Here is a 22,217-nt window from a genome sequence, read left to right as displayed (position 1 = left end):
GCCGTATATGAAATAAAGACATGAAGATGATCTTAAAAGGTTGGAAAACCAAACAGATTCTGCACAAACAATTACGGCAGGAATACCATTGCCGCCAAAAGAAAACAGATTTACGGTGGATATCACTTGGAGACAAAAGGAATGTGTCCAGATTTGCTTGATTTACAGAATGACTAATAAACTGGTGGACGTACCGGCTTATATATACTTGATTACTTCAAAAGAGAACAAGAAATAGTTATACCCTCATGTGACCAGACGTACAAACTTAGGATCTAGGACTGTTATGTTCGAAAATTTCCTTATAACTATCGTTGAGTGGAATTCGTTACCAAGGGTACCTTCACTGGATGGCTTTAAGAAACGCTTGCAACTAGAAGTTTCTATTAAGATATGTGTAACAGGTCGTCCGGTGTAATATAACCTACTGCTGTCATGCCGCGTGCCTGCGCAGCTGGAGCGTTACGGTTCTACCGGCAGATCACGTAATGGAGACCATTATGGTGTTATACGATATGCCAGATTGATTGATATCAAGAAAAACAAAGTACTTAAGCCTTGGGAACATGGATTATGAAACAACATTACACAGTCCCTTATAAACGTTGGCGGTGCCTTGATGAAAATATTCGTATACCTATAGATCGAATTTATCAAACCATTACATTTAATTTCAAACCAAGCCATGAGTATGTCTTACATTGACCAAAAGCGTGTATACTTACAAAATGGATATCGGAAAGCAACATGTAGGCTATGATGACAATCATAAGGTGGTGTGGTCACGTGACGAATAAATTAGCAAAGCACTTGTAAGAGAAAGCCAAGCCGCCACGTCGACTACAGAATCTTCGGATCATTAACACGCGGTTAGTGCAAGTCTTTGCTGTTGATCCGTACCTAAACCTAATCCGACCCGTATGGGGGTCCGTTTTGACCCCAGGCGTATATATATATGTGCAATATCAACATTCATCAACAGAGAAAAAAAAATCATCCGTGAGTTTGATGAGTACATGTTTTACAAGTGCTAAGATTGTTTAACCGTGATTTGCCAAGTTCTACACTTAAGTTTGTGTACGGTCCGGTGGTGTCTGTTTCTGATTCTAGTTTATGTTTATTAGCAGAGCAGTAGGGGGTTCAAGCTACAGGCAAATAAGTCGCAACAATGTATCGGTCGGATGAGGGTTAAACGGGCCATAGCTAGACGTTACGTTTATACTGAACTCAGATGTAGTTCTAGGTTAGATGCATACTCCTTCACCGACTACTCCTTCATCGGAGTTGGCTTCGGTAGCGCTAAAAATTGTAGGCTTCCGGGAACAAAAAATACGGCAAGGTAAAAGAAGTGACATTTTTGGAATCAACAGATAGTTGACCTTTTGGATGGCCTGAGTCGTACACGGGGCTCAGATTTCTTCAAACTAGGTCGGCAGAAACATTGTTTTACTTGAAAAAGTGTAAAGTCGATTTATATGGATGTCGATCTATAGAAGATATTATAACACTGGTTAAAGTCTACACGAAAACGAAAATGTTTTACAATTGTCCAAGGCAAGATCAGAATATGGTTTTAAAGTAAACATGCAAAGGTGGGAGGGGTAATCGGTTTAGAAATAGTAGATTGTTCTGGTTTATAAAATAATAGTCTTTTTAGTCATACCTGTAGCCTTTGCATGATCTTGGCATGATATAATCATTATATAAGTCAATGGTAACATAAGTCTAGTTTAGGTCGTAGTGATGTAGCCAAAGTGCCACCGCTCCCAATTGCGTAAACATAGTATAAAGCAACAGAGCGTGGGATAACAAAATGTAAACAGTCAACTCAGGGAGATGTATACGTCTGTTTTCGTTACCGTTTTCTTTGGAAGAACGCGAAAGTTGTGATTGGATGTCAGGGGTTTGTACTTCTGATTTGCATTCTATTCCTAGGATGTTAAAGATTTTGCTTTCCAATTCCTTTTGACAATGTCTTAAAAACGGTTATATACTGATGAGAAAACTAATACCTCGAGTGTTGTTTCTTTGTTGAAATGACTACACACACCGCCCCCCCATGCTTACACACACTCTTGACATTAGATTTTAAATAATGACGTAGAGACCTACCGATGTTGTATTGACATTGTACTCTTAAGGCCCCCTCTCACTAGGCTACGGCACTGCGGCGGCACTGCCACGGCAGATTTTTACGGCACCGTCGCGTTGCCTTCACCAATTTTCATTTGCACTCTCACTGACGTGCGGCGCATTTGCGTTTGAAGCCCAGATGAGCAAGTTATTGAATGAACTTTATTGTTTGACAATCGTACATGGTACAATATATGGCACTAAATCAACAATACTGCAAGGCAAACCTATCCTTCAATTATAATTACTAAACATTATGTATGATGATTTTTTCCCTCGCTTTTAGAATGAAGTATAATGAAATTGACCTATGTAGGTGGTATAGGAGATGGACATGACATGGGACATATAGTTCTGTTTTCCCTGATAGGGTGAAGTTTGTCTTAGTAATAATACTTTGTAACAGCTCATCTCTCTCTCTCTGCTATAAGTGGGACAGGCCATGACCATCACAAATTGAAATTTATTTTTAATATTTTCATTACATGTTGGACACAATCTGTGAGTGCCTCGTGTGTTGTGGTGTCGATCCTTTTCAACTTCCAGACAACGTGCGCTGATTCTTAGTTTTGTTATGCTTTTTACAAACGTTTCATTATGAATTGATGTGATATAGTCTTCCCTACCAAAGTGATTTTTGATTTTATAATATATGTGAAGTTTACTAATATTTCTAAGTGGTTCCCTCCAGCCAGGGAGAAACGTGAGTTTCACACTTCTTTTAAATATTTATCCCAAACGGTTGGTATTGACTGCGGGGCTAACTGGCCAAACATGTCTACATAGTATGTCCTGAACGTGAGTAGCCCAGTCATTTTCTTCTTCGAATGATGAAGTGTCGTATGTTTTTTTTATAATCCTGTTAGTAGGTAAATTATTCAATCTTAGCGAGAGTATCTAATCAACTGTGCTTGACTATCAACGATCAATAGGAATTCTTCCAATTCACCCCTTACAGCGAAACATTGGGTAAAATTTGCGATACAGTGCCTGACTGGTATATCAAGTTCAGTTTATCACTGTATTTCTTTTTTTAGTGAATGGCACAAGAGCAGGTCGAGTGCATGTAGACGAATGGTCTGATTCCTTTCCTGAGCGACTAGTCTACCAACTTCCGTACTGGAATAAATGTACAATGATCTCATTTTCAGTGGGATTAAGCAATATCCCAATGAAAATATCAGAAGATCTACAGCTACAATCATCAACCTCACTACAATGCAATGAAATAGGTTTAACCAAACTCTTAATAGCTAGGGAAATGGGCCGATTGTATTTTGATGGTAGTGATTTCAATTAATCAGAAATCGCAGTGCTGTCAATGGATCAAAATACAATGCAAAATTATAAAGAAATGCATCAAAGACTGATTTCAAATGATAAAAGGATTTTCACTTATGACACTTGGTGCAACAAAGGTAACATGTTATAGAATATACGTATAACCTTGAAACTGACATATCACTTTTTACACAATAGTGCGCGCGGTGAGCTCCCGGTAAGCTCCCGGCGAGCGCGCGGCACTTTAATTTGCCACTTGCGTTTTTTTTTCAAATTTCTAAAAAAATCGCGATTTCAACCGGCACGCCGGCGGTGTGGACCGGCACTGGGACGTCACTAGGACGGTACGCCGAGGTCTGTGTACGGCACTGCGGCGGTAGCCATTTCCACGGTACCGCACGCTACCGCCACAATACCGCAGCTCAATGAGAGGGGGCCTTTAGCCAATGCTGGTACAAATCTTGTGCAGACTGAGCCAATTTGGACGTGCTCTCAAAAGGACAAGTTTTTTGATGAATTAGAATATGACTGTTTTGTTTCATTAGCAGGTTCTTCTCATGAGGATTATAGCAGCACAGATTTTTAATATTGTCGAACAAAAAATTGACATTTTATAGATTCAGCGTCTTTTACTTGTTTGCAAATATTCATATAAAAGTGAAAATCAAAGCGTGAGTTATATTCATATGCAGTTTCAGCATGGGTCTGATTGAAGCCATCCACCCCGCCCTCGGGACCATCGACTACAGACAGCCGATGGTCAAACTCGTCTTCATCGGCGGTTCCTTTCTATTTTTCTCCGCCGTGTTCCTAGTCGGCGCCCTGGGATCCAGAGGTCTGAAAAGTTATCAGAACTTATCGTCAAGAAACAAGGTTCGTCTATCAAAAACCTCTAATATTAAGGAACATATCTGCTTGGCTAATAGACCGCATTGAGCATGGAAATTAATCTTGTTACGACCGCTATTGTGTCAATTAACTGTGGTTTTAAAGATTAAAGTTGCACCGTTTTTAGTCAATGAGTGGTTCAGATGACTAACGCCGGGGGTGCACAGAAACGTTTACAAGAGGCTCACGCTTCTTAGTACGCATGTGTAACCAAATGTGTTATTGGTAATATTTCAAAGTTTAAAAAAGATAGGAACAAAGGACCACTCTGAGGCCGTGGGAGCTGTGAGTTGTTATTTACTGTGTCTAGCGCTCGGTACTGGACTGCTGGCACTCGACATAAGTCAAGTAAGTCAAGTCAAGTCACTGGACGGCTCAGCTCAACCCTCTCCTTCCATTGCCTTTTCTTTTCCCAACTAAAGATCAAGCCGATTGTACGCCACTGAGACATAAACAAAACAGGGCATTGATATGCATATCGACATTTGGACCCTCACCTTTGACGTACTTGCCACATAAAATTTTTCTGCGCATGCGTACCTAAAATTGTGAACCTCCTTATTTCTAAAATCGATGCCGTCTATGCCCTATTCCCACTTAACCTGCTGTCTTCTTTAATGCTTGCTTCACATTTAGAGTTCAATAAAAGTCGAAAATCAAGAAATGATAATATTGCACTAATATTTGCTTCAGGTTATCTGGAGCACGGGGTTTCCTCGATGTCTGTATGGAGTGTTCAGTACGGTGGTGGGAATCTGGGCCATCTGGTGGGACGAGGTGAGAGACGCCACATATGAACAGAGGCATATCTTACAGTATCATTATAGCTTTAGAAAGAGTTCAAATATCGCACGAATGCATCTTATTATAACTTGATAAGTAAAGAAACTGAGAATGAAATGTGTTATTTGGTATTTGGGTAAATACATATTACGACCTATTTTGCAAGATATCGATAATCTTATGATTGATTCCACTGCGTTCCAAGATAAGCTTTCCCAAGATATAACATTTCTAACTGATAAAGAGAAAAGCATCAGAAAATATATATTATGCAACATTAATGTCTCATTGCATAACTGATGAGGATCTGCTGTAAGATGATAGTGGTGACTGATTGAATTTGATGCTCGTGTCAATGCGGTAACTCTGTGTCTTTATGTGTGTATGGTCGTGCGTGTTTCAGTGTGAATAAGATGAAATGTAAATTTCATATTGGGTCTCATGAGTCATAGCGGCTATCTACACTATCTATGATATTTCATTTTTTTCATAAATTATTATTTTGATGAAGGTTAGTTATTGATTTGTTTGTATTTCTATACTTATTCAATTTTTTTAATCTTATCCTAGGCTAGTAATCAAGACGTCGTCAACGCCATTACGCCGACTGGCTTCGTCGTAGTTTACGTCACAGTCGGTTATTACATGTTTGACGCCTTGGCCTCCCTAGCCAATGATCTAATGATCACGGGACATGTTGACATTTTGGATAATGTCCACCACTCTTTAGCGTTTATAGGCTATAGTGTTGTTGCCTACTACGAGTTTTGTGACTACTTTTCTCTGGCTATTTTAAGCCTCGAATTGATCCTTCCATTTGGCAGGATCAACTTTTGGCTTGTAAAATGCGGGCTAGCCGACTCATTAATCTGGAAAATAAATCAGGTGGTCTTTATTCACGCTTTCCACTTACGCTCAGTAGCCGAGTGTTTCTTATGGGTCCAGGTATATCTAAACTGGAACAGCCTGTGTGTAAATATGCCTTTCCCACAACTAGCCGTGCTCTTGGTGTTTCTTGGTACGTCAACGTTTATTTTGACTCCAAGTTGGGGCTACAGGGCGTCATTTCGATTTTTCAATTCGTATAAGCGTATGGGTCAAACTAAAGAGGAAGGACGGCAACTTAAAGACGATGATGCTGTCATCTTGAAAAAGGACACATAAGGGGAATAATTCAGTCTTCACAAAAGAAACAACAAGGAAATCTGAAAAAAAAATCACGAAGTCTCCAATGTTCAAAGGATGTTTTATGTATTCATATACTAATAGATGGACTTTACGTGACGTCATAGGGACACCAACATGCAGGAGAATATAGCTATTTGCATTTATTTCAGTAGATCGTAGCTCAATCGTTTTCTAGACATCAAAAGATCTGCGGACCTCTCGCAAGTAGCATATAGTAAACTTGATTACGTTAAAGATCATGATAACAAAAGACCATTGCTTCACAAAATTGCCTTCAAAAGTGTGCGTAGAAATCATTCCACGGCCAAGTTGAAGTGTAATTTGCAATACAACAATTGGACTTATCAGATATCCAACTGTCAAACTGTCAACTGTTTTTGTGACGTCCTTCCGGTAACTGATGATCCACTGCTCGCGGTGTCATGTGTTTTGCCTAGCGTAACATCACAGGAGTGGAGGAATGCTCATTCCTTGACAAAGAAAGTTCACATTTCTGTATGAGAAAGTGCAATTCAATTTTGCTTTAAAGCAAAGGGTACGGTGTGTCTGCAGTGCATAAAAGTCTCGTACCAACTTCCAAGCTAAAAACGTGATATAATGTTTTAACCGTAGCTTCACCAACACCGACAGTACAAACTTTGTGTGAAAAGCCGACCCAAGCTCGAAGATGCATGTGTAGGTGGATTTATCATACAAATCTTAATTCAAGATGGGTGATTTTGTATGGTCTATCAAATAGCGTTGGATTATAGTAATTGTAACAATATCAACACCTTATCACGTGGGTTTTGCAATGTTTTTTATGTATCTTTACTAATATTGTATAACATTATATAAATCAGTGAAAATAGATTATTGAACTATTCCTCAGGATTCACGAATATTGCCTTCTCAAAAAATCTAATTGATGTATAGGCATTTGCTTATCTATTTTAATCTACGTTTAGAAATGTGTGTTTGGGGATCATACATGTATATTGGCAATTGATGTGGGTTGATGAAATAATGGTAGGGATATGGTGCATATTGTTGTTGTAGTCATGATGATATATATGATATTTCCTGTAAGATTCCTAAATGTGCCCTATTCCTTGATGTCCAATACTTTGCCACTACTGAAGTGGTCAACATAACCGGACTCCCCTGTGTAAAAAAAAAAAAAACACGAATATATCGATACTGTAATCTAGATAGAACAAAATATGAAAGCCAATTTTTATGTGAAAGTGTTACATAGATTATACCACAGAGAAACTTTATTGACTGAGACAGTCTATGTTTCCCTACGTCTTAGGCCTTAGCAATGATACAAATTCATATTCTTATCAAAAGAAGCGAGAAGAAGTCGAATTTATTTTGATTACAGCTCTTTTACTTGGCAACGTGTACACGTGACTGCAAACTATATACTACTGTTATGACCTGTACTTAGCACATATGTCTACAATAAATACCATTCAATAAAAAGACATTATCATTTATTGCATTTATTTAGATCTGAAAATAATTCTTGTCAGAAAACGGTATAGTTTAAAAAAATGGGATAACTTGTAGTTGCAAGGTTATTTCATCAATTCCTCATAAGAGACATGTAAAATCTCTTACTAGTAAATTGAAGGGATGGCACCCCTTAATCCCATTAGTTCACTATAAAAAGATATAGTAATGATCTAAATCTCTTACTAGTAAATTAATGGGATAGCACCCCCTTTATCCCATTAATTCACTATATCAGGTGTGCTATCCCATTAATTTACTACTAAGGGATTTTAGATTTAGAGTTAATAAATGGGATAGAGATGTGCTATCCCATTGATTTACTAGTAAGGGATTTAATTTACTAGTAAGTGGTTTTAACCCCCAAACCACCGTATGGGGTCAAAACTGACCCCAGGCGTATATCAACATGTGCCATTTCGACATTTCTAGTCGAAAACAAAATTCCTTCTACGAGTTTGTATGTATATTATGTCGTATAACTTCTCACAAGTTTTTACCGAGATTAAGTTATCCTAGAAAGTTTACGCGTGGTCCAGTGGGGTCAAAACTGACCCCAGCAATTTCACCGAGGAGAGCATCTCTCCGCCGACTCAGATGACTCAACGCTGCTTTCTATTGGGGACGCCTTTCCCGCGCCGGCCGTTTACCGTTTGTTTACTTTTCTCGTAATAACGCGCGCTCGCTGGCAGCCGATGATTGCAAATTGTCTAAGCTTCCATTGGGGTATATAACAGCTAAATAAGGCACAAGGGAGAATGGAAGACTGGATGGTCATGTATGTGACAGATGTACACAGAAAGGTTAAGGTTGTATCTCCTTTGTAGGCTGAGGCAGTTCCAGCTACCTACACACGACCTGCTCACTGTATACACATGCTTCGTACGTCCGGTTCTGGAGTACGCAACACCCCTGTGGCATCCAGGCTTAACAAACAGCCAACGGAGGAAGATTGAGAACATCCAAGTGCGCGCAATTAAGATCATCCATGGCAACAACTTCCACAGCTACTCTGCAGCCTGTGAAGCTCTTGGACTCCAAACTCTCCAGGACCGACGTGTTTCTCTGTGCCTGAAGTTTGCCAAGAAGTTGTACAAGTCTGAACGTAACAGACATTGGCTTCCGCGGCCGAGGGAAGAGATAAGTGGCAGGGAAACCAGGCAGAACAAGAAATTTGACCAGTTGCCAGTCCGCACTGCACGATATTTCAGTAGCCCAATCCCTTACCTTGTCCATCTTCTGAATACCACATTGTAACCCAGTGCAAGGCCCAGTGTAACCCAGGCAGTTATTTGATCCACCGTTTCATGTTACTTGCCAATACGTGCATCTTATCCCGGCACACAACCTTTTAATGTAGCTATATGTGTGATTTTAAACCTTTAAGTATTCTATCATGACTGTGTACGACTCGAGACCTTCTAGTCTCGACATAAGCAAGTAAGCATCATGTGTAATTTGTAATGGACATGTAATTCAACCCCCAGGCTGCAAGGTGTTCAATGAATAAAACCCTTATATAAAACCCTTATATATGAAGAAACAGAAAGACAAATAAACAGATCTAGACTGGGGCAGAAGTACATGTTGCAGTACTAGTAGGTATGTATCAAAATTACATCTATCAATAGTATACCTTCTCCATGGTCTACCTAGTAAGCTAACAGTACCAAAAGATGCTACAAATAAAAACATCATTTCGAAACTGAGAGCAATATATTTATTAAAAATCAGGTTGAAATCTTTAATTTCCTATGATTTTCATAGTACCTAAAGTCATAAAAGTGCACTAAATAAATCTACAAACAATATGTTTCAATTTTGTAGCAATAAATGGCTCATTTTCTTCCATTTCTCTTCCATCTTTGGTGACAACTTGCCTGAGCAAAAATCAACTGACATTTTGCTTGCAGGTATGTGAACAAGTCACGAGCAACATAGAAATAAAATTCTATTTGTTTCTATGTCCACATCTGGTCTATATTCTCTATAACAGCATCAGGATCTGACTTGTTCAGCATGAAGAAGCCTTGAACCTACAGGATAAAGAAGAAAAAAGACACATGAACATTTTCAAGTTATCAGTCTGAGAATAGTTTTATCTGAACTACTTAAGGCACACCAATTTATTTTCTTGGTTAACCGAATAATAAAATTTTTAAGAAAGATGCTAGATTGGAAAAACAACATGAAAATAGAATCTCAGAGGAATGTTTTTACTTTGGTGCACACAGTATCAGGGAGTGACCAGGGTCATGTGCAAGTTTTCACCCCAGCCTTCTGTTTTCATGATTTTTTCGGTTGCTAAAATTAAAAATAAAAATCCGTTAGCCAAGAAATTAAATTGGCGTGGATGTACATAGCATAAAATCATATCTGTGATACTGACATTGTTTATGATATCAAATCTTTTTCTTTAAAATCGAAATTAACATAAAGATGGTAACAGTTACTGGTTCCAAGGCCATGTTGATTCGATTATATCAATGACATCCTCTGGGAACCCCAAAACTGATGCGAGCATGCGAATAATTAATTATAACACAGAACAGTTTGGCAAAAAAACTTTGCCTTCATTATAAAATCTATGGGGTCAGAAAGGTTGAACAAACGACTTAGTTAACACACTGAGTTTGGTATATACCAAATAATAGATTCTTCATCTTTCTTCTTTCACATCTTCTTCTTTGACTTCTTTGGCTTTGGAATTCTATGACATAAGTATCCTTTTTCCCAAATATCTTTTTGCAACTTATTTGCACATTTTGCAGCTGCTTTAAATGATTATTTTGGAAACGGACACAAATTAATGTGCGAGCACAGATGTCATCCATACAATCGAATCCACACGGCCTAACTTCAAAGAAAAAGGAACTTACCAGTGCTATACTTATGTCCTTGCCATGTGCGACGACCTTGCTTGCAAACTCCTGTGACCTTGACTCTGGTTGGTCGGGATAGAACCTGCGGAACATCTCCTGAAGCTGGTGTTCGCTGGCGTGACCGATGTACTCCTTCATATCCACGCGACCGGGTCGGATCAGAGCTGGGTCTAACCTGTAAATTGTTTCATTGATGAAGTTTAGAGATATGCCAGAAAATAGTTACTCAAGCAACTTGATAAAATTTTGAAACAGATGGTTCAGACAGCATCCGCTGTCTTTCGTCAGTGACTAAGGAAAGATCTGGCAAAACAAGGTTTATACCAAAACTCTGAATGTTAACTTCAAACTTCACTCAACTCTCAGGCAAGAACTGGTCCATCCAAAAGACCGACCTCACAAAGGTATCAAAGCCAATGTCATCTACAAACTGAATAGATATGTTAAATGAAGTAAAGACAATTTCAGATGGTTCAATAGAAAAATGTTTGATTGTTTGTTTGAAGCTCTGTATATTCATGAGAACCTCAAATGACCTCAATGTAAATCTGCCAGCATTTTAGGCATGCAGGCAGATTTACATTGAGGTCATGAGGGAAGAGGTAAGGGTCATATGATAGTACATGATACACAATCAAATTAAAGTACTTGTGTCACCAGTGACACTAAAACATATGCAACAGTTCCTGATTACAAGCAACCATCATAAGTATTATTCAGTGAACAACTGTAGACGTTTGTCCAAAATATGTACCTTTCTGATGTTATCGAACATTGAATCTTACATATCATTATGTCCAGTGCTTGATACTTACTATCAGGTAATCAAGTTAATTTAAGCCTGTGATGTCATAGTAAATACGACAGATGATTCGGGACCTGGAACCATGACTCGTGAAGAACATTCTTTTGAGAAGCAAACAATGCTTAATCATCATAAAGTACATACAATTGGAAATTTTAATAATGTTTGCTTTCATGTTTCTCGAGAGAACATTTTTTTACGAGTCACGGTTCCAGGTTCCAAACTGGCTGCCATGTTTACTATGAGTAATGTTGTTACTTATAATTACCTGTCGATAAAGTTGGTTGTCATGAACACAATCCTAGCCTCTGTTGAAGCCACTCCATCCAAGGCGTTCAGTAGGCCACTGAACGTCAGTCTCCCCATGCCTTGGTATGCCACCTTCTCTGTGGAAGCAGAAAGGGTAGAGAAAACTTCACTTGTGTGCATACAGCTAGAGAAGAAACATTACATCTTTATTTATTTATCTATTTACATTACATTATTACATCTTTGTTAGTTCCTTTTTCCATCCTTTTGATTGCTAATAATACATGTCCCTCTCCTTGTGGCACAAGCGGCAATGCAACACTGCTTTGCCAACTGGGTCAAATTCTGTGGATCCTGGGGCCCGAGTTTAATCCTTGGGTCGACTCCAGCTCGGACATGTTGAAAGGGAATGCATTTGTCATTTCATATGGTGACGTAAAGCCAGACGCCCTGTGTATGGGGGAGCTTCAGGCATATACGAAACAACCCAACACACTCATCAAGAAGATCTAGAGTAGGGGTGACTCAGTGTGCTTGTACTTCTGCTAGCTACTTGAAAATTCATCATGCTTCCCCTCAATTGAGGATGACTGCTTTACTACTTTTAGATGTGCGCTAAACAAATTTTCAGAACAATCATGACCTATGACTCAATTTTCCATTAATTGATAAAACCTTTGGATTTCCACGCTAATCAACTACTTTATAACCACCAAACATTTTTCAATATTTGATGGAAGCTTTTTTGAAATAAAAGCGATACTTAACCCAGTTGAGAATGGAACCAGTACCTTGTTGTGTGAGCTCTCTACTGACAAATGCGGCATCTATATCCTCCAGTAGGATGATGCTCTGTTGAGGAGCCACACTCAGGAGGTGGTTGAGTCTATCATCAGATAACCCACGTTCGCTTAGATTCATCAAACAGATACTGTACTCGAGCTCTCCTGCAAGGGCTGTACTGTGAGAGGAAAAAAGGAAGTGTTTTCTTTCAATATTTTGAGAACAAAATCACTGTAGCCTGTGTTACACAAGCTGTTGCTGTTGGTGGCTTGTTGCGCCTCCTCCATGAGAGCTTGCCGACGTTCACCACTAACTCGGGAGAACCATTCCCTTTCCTAGAGTCACCAATAGGAGTTCAGGATTTCTTAATGATAAATCAATATGAAAATCCATGCAATAGGAGCTCAGGATTCTTAATCACTATGAAATTCCATCCAATAGGAGCTCAGGATTCTTAATCACTATGAAATTCCATCCAATAGGAGCTCAGGATTCTTAATCGCTATAAAATTCCATCCAATAGGAGCTCAGGATTCTTAATCACTATGAAATTCCATCCAATAGAAGCTCAGGATTCATAATCACAATAAAATTCCATCCAATAGGAGCTCAGGATTCTTAATCACTATGAAAATCCATCCAATAGGAGCTCAGGATTCTCTGTCACTATGGAAACCAGTCATCACACCTCCAACACCAATTGGTAACAGACAGTTCTCTGACTATCAATGATTAGGAAATATGCATAAATAAACAGGATTAGGGTGTTTCCAATTCTCCTGACTTATAACTGTAGGGCTATCAAGCTAAATCACTCAGCAAATTGGATGTGAAACTGAAAGAGAGCTGCTAGCTAGATTGCCAGAAAAAAATACAAAAGGCAGCCATCATTTCTCAAAATTTGAGTCTATTGTATCTTAGTTTTACTTACATAAAGCTACTCTTGCCACAGCCAGGAGGACCATACAGTAAGTAACCTCTTCTGTATGGAATACCTGAAGGACAAAGACATCATACACTGAAACTTCACAAAAAACAAACTTCTGATGAAATGTTTGGAACAGAAACTGCTGTCCAGATCTTATGTGATTTTCAAACAACACAAATACTAGTAGGAGTATGCAGGGCTGTCAGTCAGTGAGTGAGTCCAAGACCCGTCCCTCCATCCTGGGATGGAAATTTGCTAGCTGGAACGGTAAAATTTCACCGTCCGCCCAAAAAATCTGAAGAAAATGTATTTTTGTATGCTTAAAATTTTAAGATTCAACAAAAAAAAGCTAAAAACATCAGTTCCTAAACACTGATTAGGATGGAAAAAAGACAGCCCTGTTTATACATATGTATAGAAGGGATCTCAAGAGATCTTGCGAGGCGATCTAGATCCGACTCATAATTTGATGCAGTACCTTAAACAGGGACAGGGGGCGTCACTATCTCAAGCCTGTATATGACAGTCTCTTGTACATGTCTCGTGATAATCAACATCAGAACTCTAAGACGAGATCTGACTTAACGGGGTTGATAAAGAGACAGAGTTCGTCACAAAAGCTCCCAATAGTAGCAAACAAACTCATAGCCTCTACCAGGCTCCACGGATGGCTGGAAAAATAGTTACAGTAACTGTAGAAATTGGCCAAATAGAGTGAATAGTATTTTTCCAGCCATCCGCAGAGCCTGGTAGAGGCTGGCAAACTCTTTTAATTTGCTGTGTGTAGTTGAATAAAAAGACTCTTTTTACACAACCAAGAGATTTATTCCACCGGCGTTTCAGTGACCATCTGTCACCTTCTTCAAGACAAATCTGACTGGTCGGTGGAATAATTCTCTTGGTTGCGTAAAAAGAGTCTTTTTATTCAGTGACTTACCAACCTGATGAAACTATTCAGGGATGTTGTGTGTAGTGTTTGAATGTTTGTCAAAAGAAGCGATCTCGTTTTACCCACCCCTATCTGTGTACCACTTGGGGTTACTGATGAATTCTTTGACGTCCTGAAGTATCTTGTCAGCCTGTCCCTCGTGTAGGATGACTGAGCTGAGAGGTCTCCTCTTCCGGGGGTACCCAAACTGTCTCCACTCCGGCCCCATTGCTGTGTACATGACGGTTTTCCCCTCTGTCCTTTGTAGGGCTAGTTCTCTTGCTGTTGATAGTTGGAAGATGCATGTTAGAGTTTAAATATCTAACCAGGGGTTAAATATCTTAAGTACACAAGAGCAATAACCTCATTCTGACTGGACCCACACTGGGCTTAAGGTGCACAGCTTTATACATGTACCTCTACTAACCCTTTCCAGAATATACAATCTCAACTGCAAGTGTCTGAAGGATGCAAAAAATGAATGAATGAATGAATGAATATTTCATGTTGCATGTTAGAATTTGGTGAATACACAGAAATGTAACAACATTGTTAGCTTTTGGTCTATCAGACAACAAAATTATCACAATAGTTAATTAAACTAAAAAAAAAACTAAAAAACTTTATGTTTGTTGTTCTTCTTCATTTTGTTTTTCAGGCTACCAACTTGCTGAAGATTCTGTAGCCTATATACCGACTGTAAGGTTTGATCCGCTCACACCGAGAAGTAACCCTACTCTTTTTGAGAAGTGTGACGGCACAGTGGCTGATTTTTAAATGTGCTCAAAGTTTGGCTCTCCTCAAACATGCGACCTCTATTTAACATCCTATCCAAGGGACGTCCCTAACTAAGCTATATAGGTGCCCATTTACACCTGAGTGAAGTGAGGAAAGTTTTGTTAAGTGCCTTTCACAAGTTAAAGTGAAAGGCACAAGATCGGTACTGTCCTGGTGACATGACAGGATTCGAACCCGGGACCTCTTGGGTTCTGGGCCAAACACCCTGCCATCAGGCCACATGACCCCGTATATGTGTATATCACCACAGTTATGCAAAGAAGTCATTTCTCTATCTACTGATAGTCATATCTCAGCTGACCTTCATTTAAGATCTCGAAGAACATTTGCCTATTCCTGCCAAGTGCTGTGAGCTGGACAGTTTCCCAGGGCGTGCCGTGGGTCAGGTCAACCATCTGCTTCTCTCTCGTTCTCTCTATTCTTATCCAGTTGTTCTTATACCTAAGGAGGAGGGAGTTAGGAAATGAGTGAGAGGTATAGCTTTGACAAATAAGGTGTGATAAACATAATCATCATCATCATCTTTGCTGCTTTTGTGTTCTTCCACTGGGGTGGGCCGTCATTGTTTTCCACATTGTTTTGTGTGCTACTGTCCGCTGCACCCCCTACCAGCTGCAGCAGTGATGGCACACCTTTACATACTTTATCGTGTACTGTACATACAAAACTGTGTGGTCTCCTTCTCTTCGTGTCTGTTAGGTAAGTATGATAATCTTTTCAACTTTGACAAAGAATGGTTTACGCAAATGAGAGAGGTAGTTCAAGAAACTTTTACGTTTTAGTTGGGTTTCATAGTAATCGAGCAACTGGACAACAAATCCAGTAATGCATCAATGAAAGTTAGACATCCATGTCTTCTTGTTTAGTCACTGACAAAAGACAGTGTAGTAGTGGATGATGTCTAAAACGTCCATTTCCAAATTCTATCCGGTTACTTGAGTAACTGTTTCCTTGCAAATCTAGTAGTAATGGTAATAGTTTAGCAACAAAATATACTTCAAGTTCAACATAGGTGGTTCTTACCAGAAGAAGTGCGTGCCCGGGCTGGGAACGAAGTCGAATCTGGTGCTAATTTTCCCACTGTCGTGCTGCTGGAATGTGGTATCTACACTCAGGTGCTGTGTCCTCGCAGCATTCTGGGTAATCCACTGAAGCAGCCAATGGTAGCTCTACAAGGTGGTCATAAACAGAGATATCCATCATGAGAGTCATCACAAAGGCTATTACATGTACATCATCATCATCATCATGTACATAATCATGGGGCAATCTGGGGGTAAAACAAGTTGAAAGTTGAATAATAGATAAATGCAATAAAATATATTTATGTGGTCATATGTACTAATGTAGATGTACTACTAGCAGTATTATGCTGGGTTTGATAAGTCTCAAAATTCACTGACACAATTGTGCTACTTGGTTGGCCCTTGGCCTGTATTGATATTTATGTCATACCTGGCCCGGAAAAACGTTCGATACAGGTGTTCCGGACCATGTGATAATTTTCTGTATCACACAGGGTTTCATAGAATATTTAGAATGCATTTCGAGTGTACCGGTTGCATCGCCGTTGAACATTCGAATACCGGATTCGGAGGTTGGAATCAATGTTGTTACAGTCTTTTGTTCGAGGACACAAAACTCCCTCAACTTCCTTTCGCATTCTGCATTGAAATGTGTTTTTTTCTCGGGTGGGTATTATCTGTGTGTGTGTGTGTTTGTGTGTGTGTGTGCGCGTGTTTGCTTCCTTGCTTGCTTGGTTGTGTTTTCGAATATCTATAGTCAACATAACTTAATATGTGGGGTGAGGATATCCGAGACTGAATGGGAAACCACTGGTATATCTTAAGTGTTCTCACAGAGACAGGAGGGAATGGAAGAGGCTGATACTGGTCAGTGGATGACATCATAGTCGGACCCGACCCTCAGGCATGGATGGGTTTTGATGATATTTGGTCTGTATGTGACTGTGGGTAGGTCTTGGGAAGACGAAGGTCAAGTTTTTGCGCACTAACTAGACCATGATATGTCTTACCTTGTCCTTGCTAGGAATTTCCAGAGTGATCATACAGTGTCGTCGGAATGCCACCATACCAAACTGGGACCCCTTCCTGAGAACAGCCAGTCCAGCGCCGACTCCGACCAGTCCAAAACCAGCACCGAAGTACGGGTTTTCCTTCAAACCAGCGAGGAAGTCTGACAGAGGCATGGTTTCTCTTTTAGTCTTTAGCAGATTTTTTTTTTTTTTCAAACCAGGGCTATTCAGTTCAGTTTTCTGATCTGGTCACTCCAGTCCCACTGACATCAGGTGCAGGTCTGCGGAGAGTAGTAATGCATGAAAAAATGAGATTATTCATCAATGAATGTGTAAGAAAAAATCCACTTAACAACATTCATGCTGTGTAAATATTCCAACCAAGACTTGCAATTTGACATATCCTCTTATTAATAGCAACATACACTGTATAACAAATTTTTTATTGACATCGGATAAATTTCCTGACATACTTTCAACTTTGAAGCCTTTCCTCTGTAAAAAATATATAACATAACTGTTATTATGCAAATGTGCTAAACAGTGTTAGTAGATGTCACTACCATAAAGATTTCAGCATGTACTTTATTTCCACCTTTTGACCTATGTAACTGCTTTATGCAGCTTTAAGTTTTAAAAAGAGCTTTCTTCATTTGCCTCAATTAGTCTCCAAGCAGATATATCGGTGGAAAAAACATTTGGATACTGGTTGACCCTTTAGATATTGCTTTGCCACCAATAGATCTGCATGGGAGTAGTCCGAAATGAAGTCCATGCTGGGAATACATTATATTGGGAAGAGCGCATGTACACTACATGAAAGCGGCGAGATCAGGACATAACAGGCGGATAAAGCCTTCTCTCCTGGATGCGGTATCAAGGTATGCTGAACAGCTCGGACACAAGGGGGGAGGGGGGCGAGTTGAACGTCAGTCATTTTGAAACGTACAGCTCGGAACCTAAATTATGCGTTCTTGCGTCGCTCTCTTGTGTTGGTTGGTAGGTATAATGCACAAAATAAATTCTAATGCTAAAAAAAATTAAGAAGACAGTTCGCTTACAGTCAGAAAAGCAAAAATATTACCTCCACGGCTAAAAACTTCATGGGCGCCGCCATCTTTGTTTGTCATATGTTCGCAAAAGCCAATCAAAACTTGTTCTTAGGATATAGAAGGTCTCAATTTGAAAGGGGGATACACACTTTTTCAAATATATATAAATTTAACTTCAAATATACAAAGAAAACCTACATAAGGAAAATTATCACTATATAAATTTGAATAAATAGTTATATGATATTTAGATAATTCTTATGAACATTTTCGGTCATAATATAGTAAGATCAAATTATTTCTACCTTTATTGATATTGGAAGCTCCCACACTTCCGCGTTCACTTCCAACAAACCCAAACAACACAACGCTGTCGACGCTTTTGGTGTGAATCATTGATTTGCACATCCTGGCCCCCGGATTTAGCGGGGCTGTGGACTTTCTGGGTGTGGTAGAACACAGGAAGAACGCGTAGAAGGGCACGAGGAGGGATTCGCGACTCTGAAAGGTGAAATTCAAGGTAAGAAATGTCAAGTATACGATCACGACGCATAAAATTTTGATACATGTATCTGTCCATACCGATGGTGGTAGGATAACCTAATTATCTCAGATAGTACCGTTAAATAATGGCGTTGATTATGCAAATGATAAGTTGTTAGTGTGTTTGTGAAGGCAGGTTGCATCCCTGATCATGTATTTGCTGTTGTGACCACACTGTTTATACAAATCGAAGTGAAGACCCCACCCCACCCTAACACATGCCACTGTGACCCCACCCTTCATCTGGGGGAAATTTATAGACGTATGTTCTGGGGTTACATGGACATCAACATGTGCTGGCCTAGATACAAAATCATCATGTGTCTTCTTTGTGATACTAAAAAGCATGCAATTGCACCGTATTTTGTATCTTTTTTTCTTATCATCGGTATCAGAGGAGACTCAATTTTAATTGCTGTGTGGAATAAACAAGTTGCAAGAAAGGAATACTATGATAATTATCAGACAACCAGCAAGGTTGTGCCAACTATGTCATTTGAATTTGTAATATTGTAACCATCAGAAAACATTCTATACAATCAACAAATTATGTATGATTCGAAATAATTCATAATTTTGTAACATGCTGAGAGTTGGCTATGATTCTATATGTATAAAATAATACTTTATTCTAATATGAATATAAAGTATCTTTTTAATACTCTGAATCAACATAATAACTTAGTGAATTCAAGCAGCACTTGCTTGAATGTTGGAATAACAGGATGTAAAGTAGGATAGTCAACAGACTGATGCTGTGTATACTAGTAGATGATTCAGTATCAGGCTTGTGTTTTTTTAGAGGATCAATGTTTCCATGTAAACAGTCTACTTCAGTATAAACAGATTATTACAAGGACATGACGTCATCATCATCATTCCAGGGTATCATCACTCCTTTGGAGGACAGCCCCCCCCCCCCCCCCCCCCTTGTCAGACTCCTTTCCTCTGTAGGATAGATTAGCCTTGTAGAACAGATTGTTGATTTCATGCCATACATTGTACCATGCACGATTGTTGAGCAATAAAGTTCACTTCACTTCACTTCTGTTGGGCAGTTCTTGGCCATGTAGGGCCCAGGTGTTTAGATTGTCACTCCATCTTATTTTGGGGCACCCTCTTGGTCTCTTCAAGGAAGTTCTCTTCCAGTCTCTTGGTGTCCATTCTGTTGTTCTTAGCGTCCACCTGTTGTCCTGTAGCCTTGTTATATGTCCTGCCCAGCGGTGTTTTGCTGTATTGACAGCAGTGACATGATGTACTATACGAAAATAATCTTCTTGATTATTGATGAAAAAGAAGATGGTATGTGACTGTCAAATGTTTCATTAAATGAAAACAAAGGTGTTTAATACACTACAAATGTTATTTTTTTTAAGACAGAACAAGCTTTTTTAAGTTCCAAATGCATGCTGTACATAGTATAGAATTTTATTATGATGTTTCTGTGCACAGTGACAGCTGCTTGTGATTACGAGTACTTAGTATGCAGACAGAGGCCTCAGGCATTATTTCTACTGTCAATAGAACTGTATCATGTGAGGACAGGAGATAGAGCTGTGTACCAGTACACAGTACCGATACAGTACCGGGTACAATCAATTACATGTAGGTACAGGTCCAAAATACCTGAACCCTACTGTATCGGCACTGGACCCGGTACTAATCAGGTCAAGCCTGACTGAAGGGATGGCCACTTTGACAGATAAAATTACTATGAAATTACCATGGCAGTGCACTAAAGCCAGATCTATACTTTATAATGCTCCAGCACATAAAACACATTTGCAAGGCTGGAGTCAAATTTTCATATGTGTTTTAATAAAAATAATACCTAGCACAATTAGATATTGTATGTTGTTACCAGTTCAAACATGCTTTTGTCCTTATCGAAAATCGACCATTTTCTGAACCTACATGTAAGCCCGTGTACCTGTACCTGTACCTAGATTTTTTTAGGTACACAGCTCTACAAACCTTCGGAAGGTATCAACTACCACTACGAAAAATAGCGAATTACTAGCCAAAAATACCGGGGAAATATGGGCAGAAAAACCTGAACTTTTGATTTTAGAGGGATCCATGGTTAGCAAAGCCCTGATTTAAAAAAAATAACGAACGTACCGTCTAAAATAAGAATGTACCGGGCGGATTTTGAGGCAATTAAAGAAATAAACGTACTGGTACGATTATTTTGAGAGTATTTTGTTGTGGAATCATTCTGCTCCATTCCTCTGTAAATTGTAAACTTGCACTTAGCTTGATTTGCTTGTGTCCCAACTGAGCTTAAACTTGTTAAATTTGAAGGGTTGTACAGAAAAAGAAATCAGTACTTGTTGCCTCTGTGGAAATATGGAGAGGTTCCAGGCCAGGCTTCCAGCTGTTGATTTAAATCTTATCAACTTGATCAAGTCAAATTCAAATTTGTAGAGGTTTGTTTGGTATCCTGCAGTTATAAGTCTGTTCATCTGGATTGTTACAGGATTTTAGCACCATTTACATTTGTGAAAGAATTAGTAGAAAAAGAATTAGGAAAAAGATCAAGAATTCGTAGACAAAAATAACCATTTGTGATGTTAAAGGAAAGCTACACAAAAAATTGAAAATCCTTCTATGCTATGCTTAATATATTCCAAAGTCAAATTCTTACTTCAAGTTGTTTCACATAAGTCCGTCATAGTCCTGGGATGTTCCACAGTTTGCAACTTATGCCGTGCTGACGCCTTCTCACCTGATAATTGAATTATATGACGTCAGTGTTTCAAATTTTTCATCTGATGATTGAATTTTAAAACACTGACGTCATACATGTATGATACAATCATCAGGTGAAAAAATTGAAACACTGACGTCATATAATTCAATTATCAGGTGAGAAGGCATCAGCACGGCATAAGTTGCAAACTGTGGAAAATCCCAGAACTATGACGGACTTATGTGAAACAACTTGAAGTAAGAATTTGACTTTGGAATATATTAATTAAGCATAGCATAGAAGGATTTTCAATTTTTTGTGCAGCTTTCCTTTAAACAATATAGACAGTATTCATGCTACTCTCAGTGTCACACATACAAGTGGAGTGTATTATGAATTATTCAGGTTTTCTGCCCAAAATACTTGATCATGAGGCTAGGCCATTTTACAACATGAAATTTTAATGCACATAATTTTCTATCCAACACAAGGAGAAGTTGGTTTATAAGTTTTGGCTCTTACTTTTCTTGTGTTTTTGGAACACCATTGTTGGAAGCGAAGCTTTTATTTTGTTTTCATAGTCACCTTTTTTTCATTTTCACCAGTGTCCGTATGGAAAGAATACAGTTACGTGTTGACCTATATTTGAATTTAGGTTATTGACCTTTGACTGTTTCTCTGAATGGAAATTCTTATACCATTTAAAGTGTGGGAATATTCTAAAATATTAATGCATATATAATATGCTCAAT

The 22,217-nt window shown here is 38.9% G+C and overlaps 1 protein-coding gene across 1 annotated transcript; it reads right to left on the bottom strand.

Annotated features, from left to right (window-relative positions):
* Positions 1 to 9,609: 9,609 nt before the first annotated feature.
* LOC136423119 (mitochondrial chaperone BCS1-like) lies at positions 9,610 to 18,295 on the bottom strand. The gene is made up of 10 exons (XM_066411148.1): positions 18,240 to 18,295; positions 17,179 to 17,459; positions 16,167 to 16,312; positions 15,445 to 15,584; positions 14,433 to 14,627; positions 13,421 to 13,484; positions 12,498 to 12,667; positions 11,726 to 11,843; positions 10,650 to 10,827; positions 9,610 to 9,806 (listed from the first exon to the last, which is right to left on the bottom strand). Exons 2-10 carry the CDS (start codon positions 17,350 to 17,352, stop codon positions 9,732 to 9,734), a joined length of 1,260 nt encoding a protein of 419 aa, XP_066267245.1. The 5' UTR covers positions 17,353 to 17,459; positions 18,240 to 18,295; the 3' UTR covers positions 9,610 to 9,731.
* Between the last annotated feature and the right edge of the window lie 3,922 nt (positions 18,296 to 22,217).

The sequence above is a fragment of the Branchiostoma lanceolatum genome, chromosome 17 (genome assembly GCF_035083965.1).
Source record: "Branchiostoma lanceolatum isolate klBraLanc5 chromosome 17, klBraLanc5.hap2, whole genome shotgun sequence".
NCBI lineage: Eukaryota > Metazoa > Chordata > Leptocardii > Amphioxiformes > Branchiostomatidae > Branchiostoma > Branchiostoma lanceolatum.
Note: the sequence above shows the minus strand (reverse complement) of the source record. Positions and strands in the feature narration are given on the sequence as shown.

Coding starts and splice junctions, on each gene's coding strand:
- LOC136423119 (XM_066411148.1), bottom strand. CDS start 17,352: ATGCCTCTGTCAGACTTCCTCGCTGGTTTGAAGGAAAACCCGTACTTC. Junction 10,828..11,725: donor ACAACCAACTTTATCGACAG/GTAATTATAAGT, acceptor AACAATTTACAG/GTTAGACCCAGCTCTGATCC. Junction 9,807..10,649: donor AGGACATAAGTATAGCACTG/GTAAGTTCCTTT, acceptor TTTATCCTGTAG/GTTCAAGGCTTCTTCATGCT.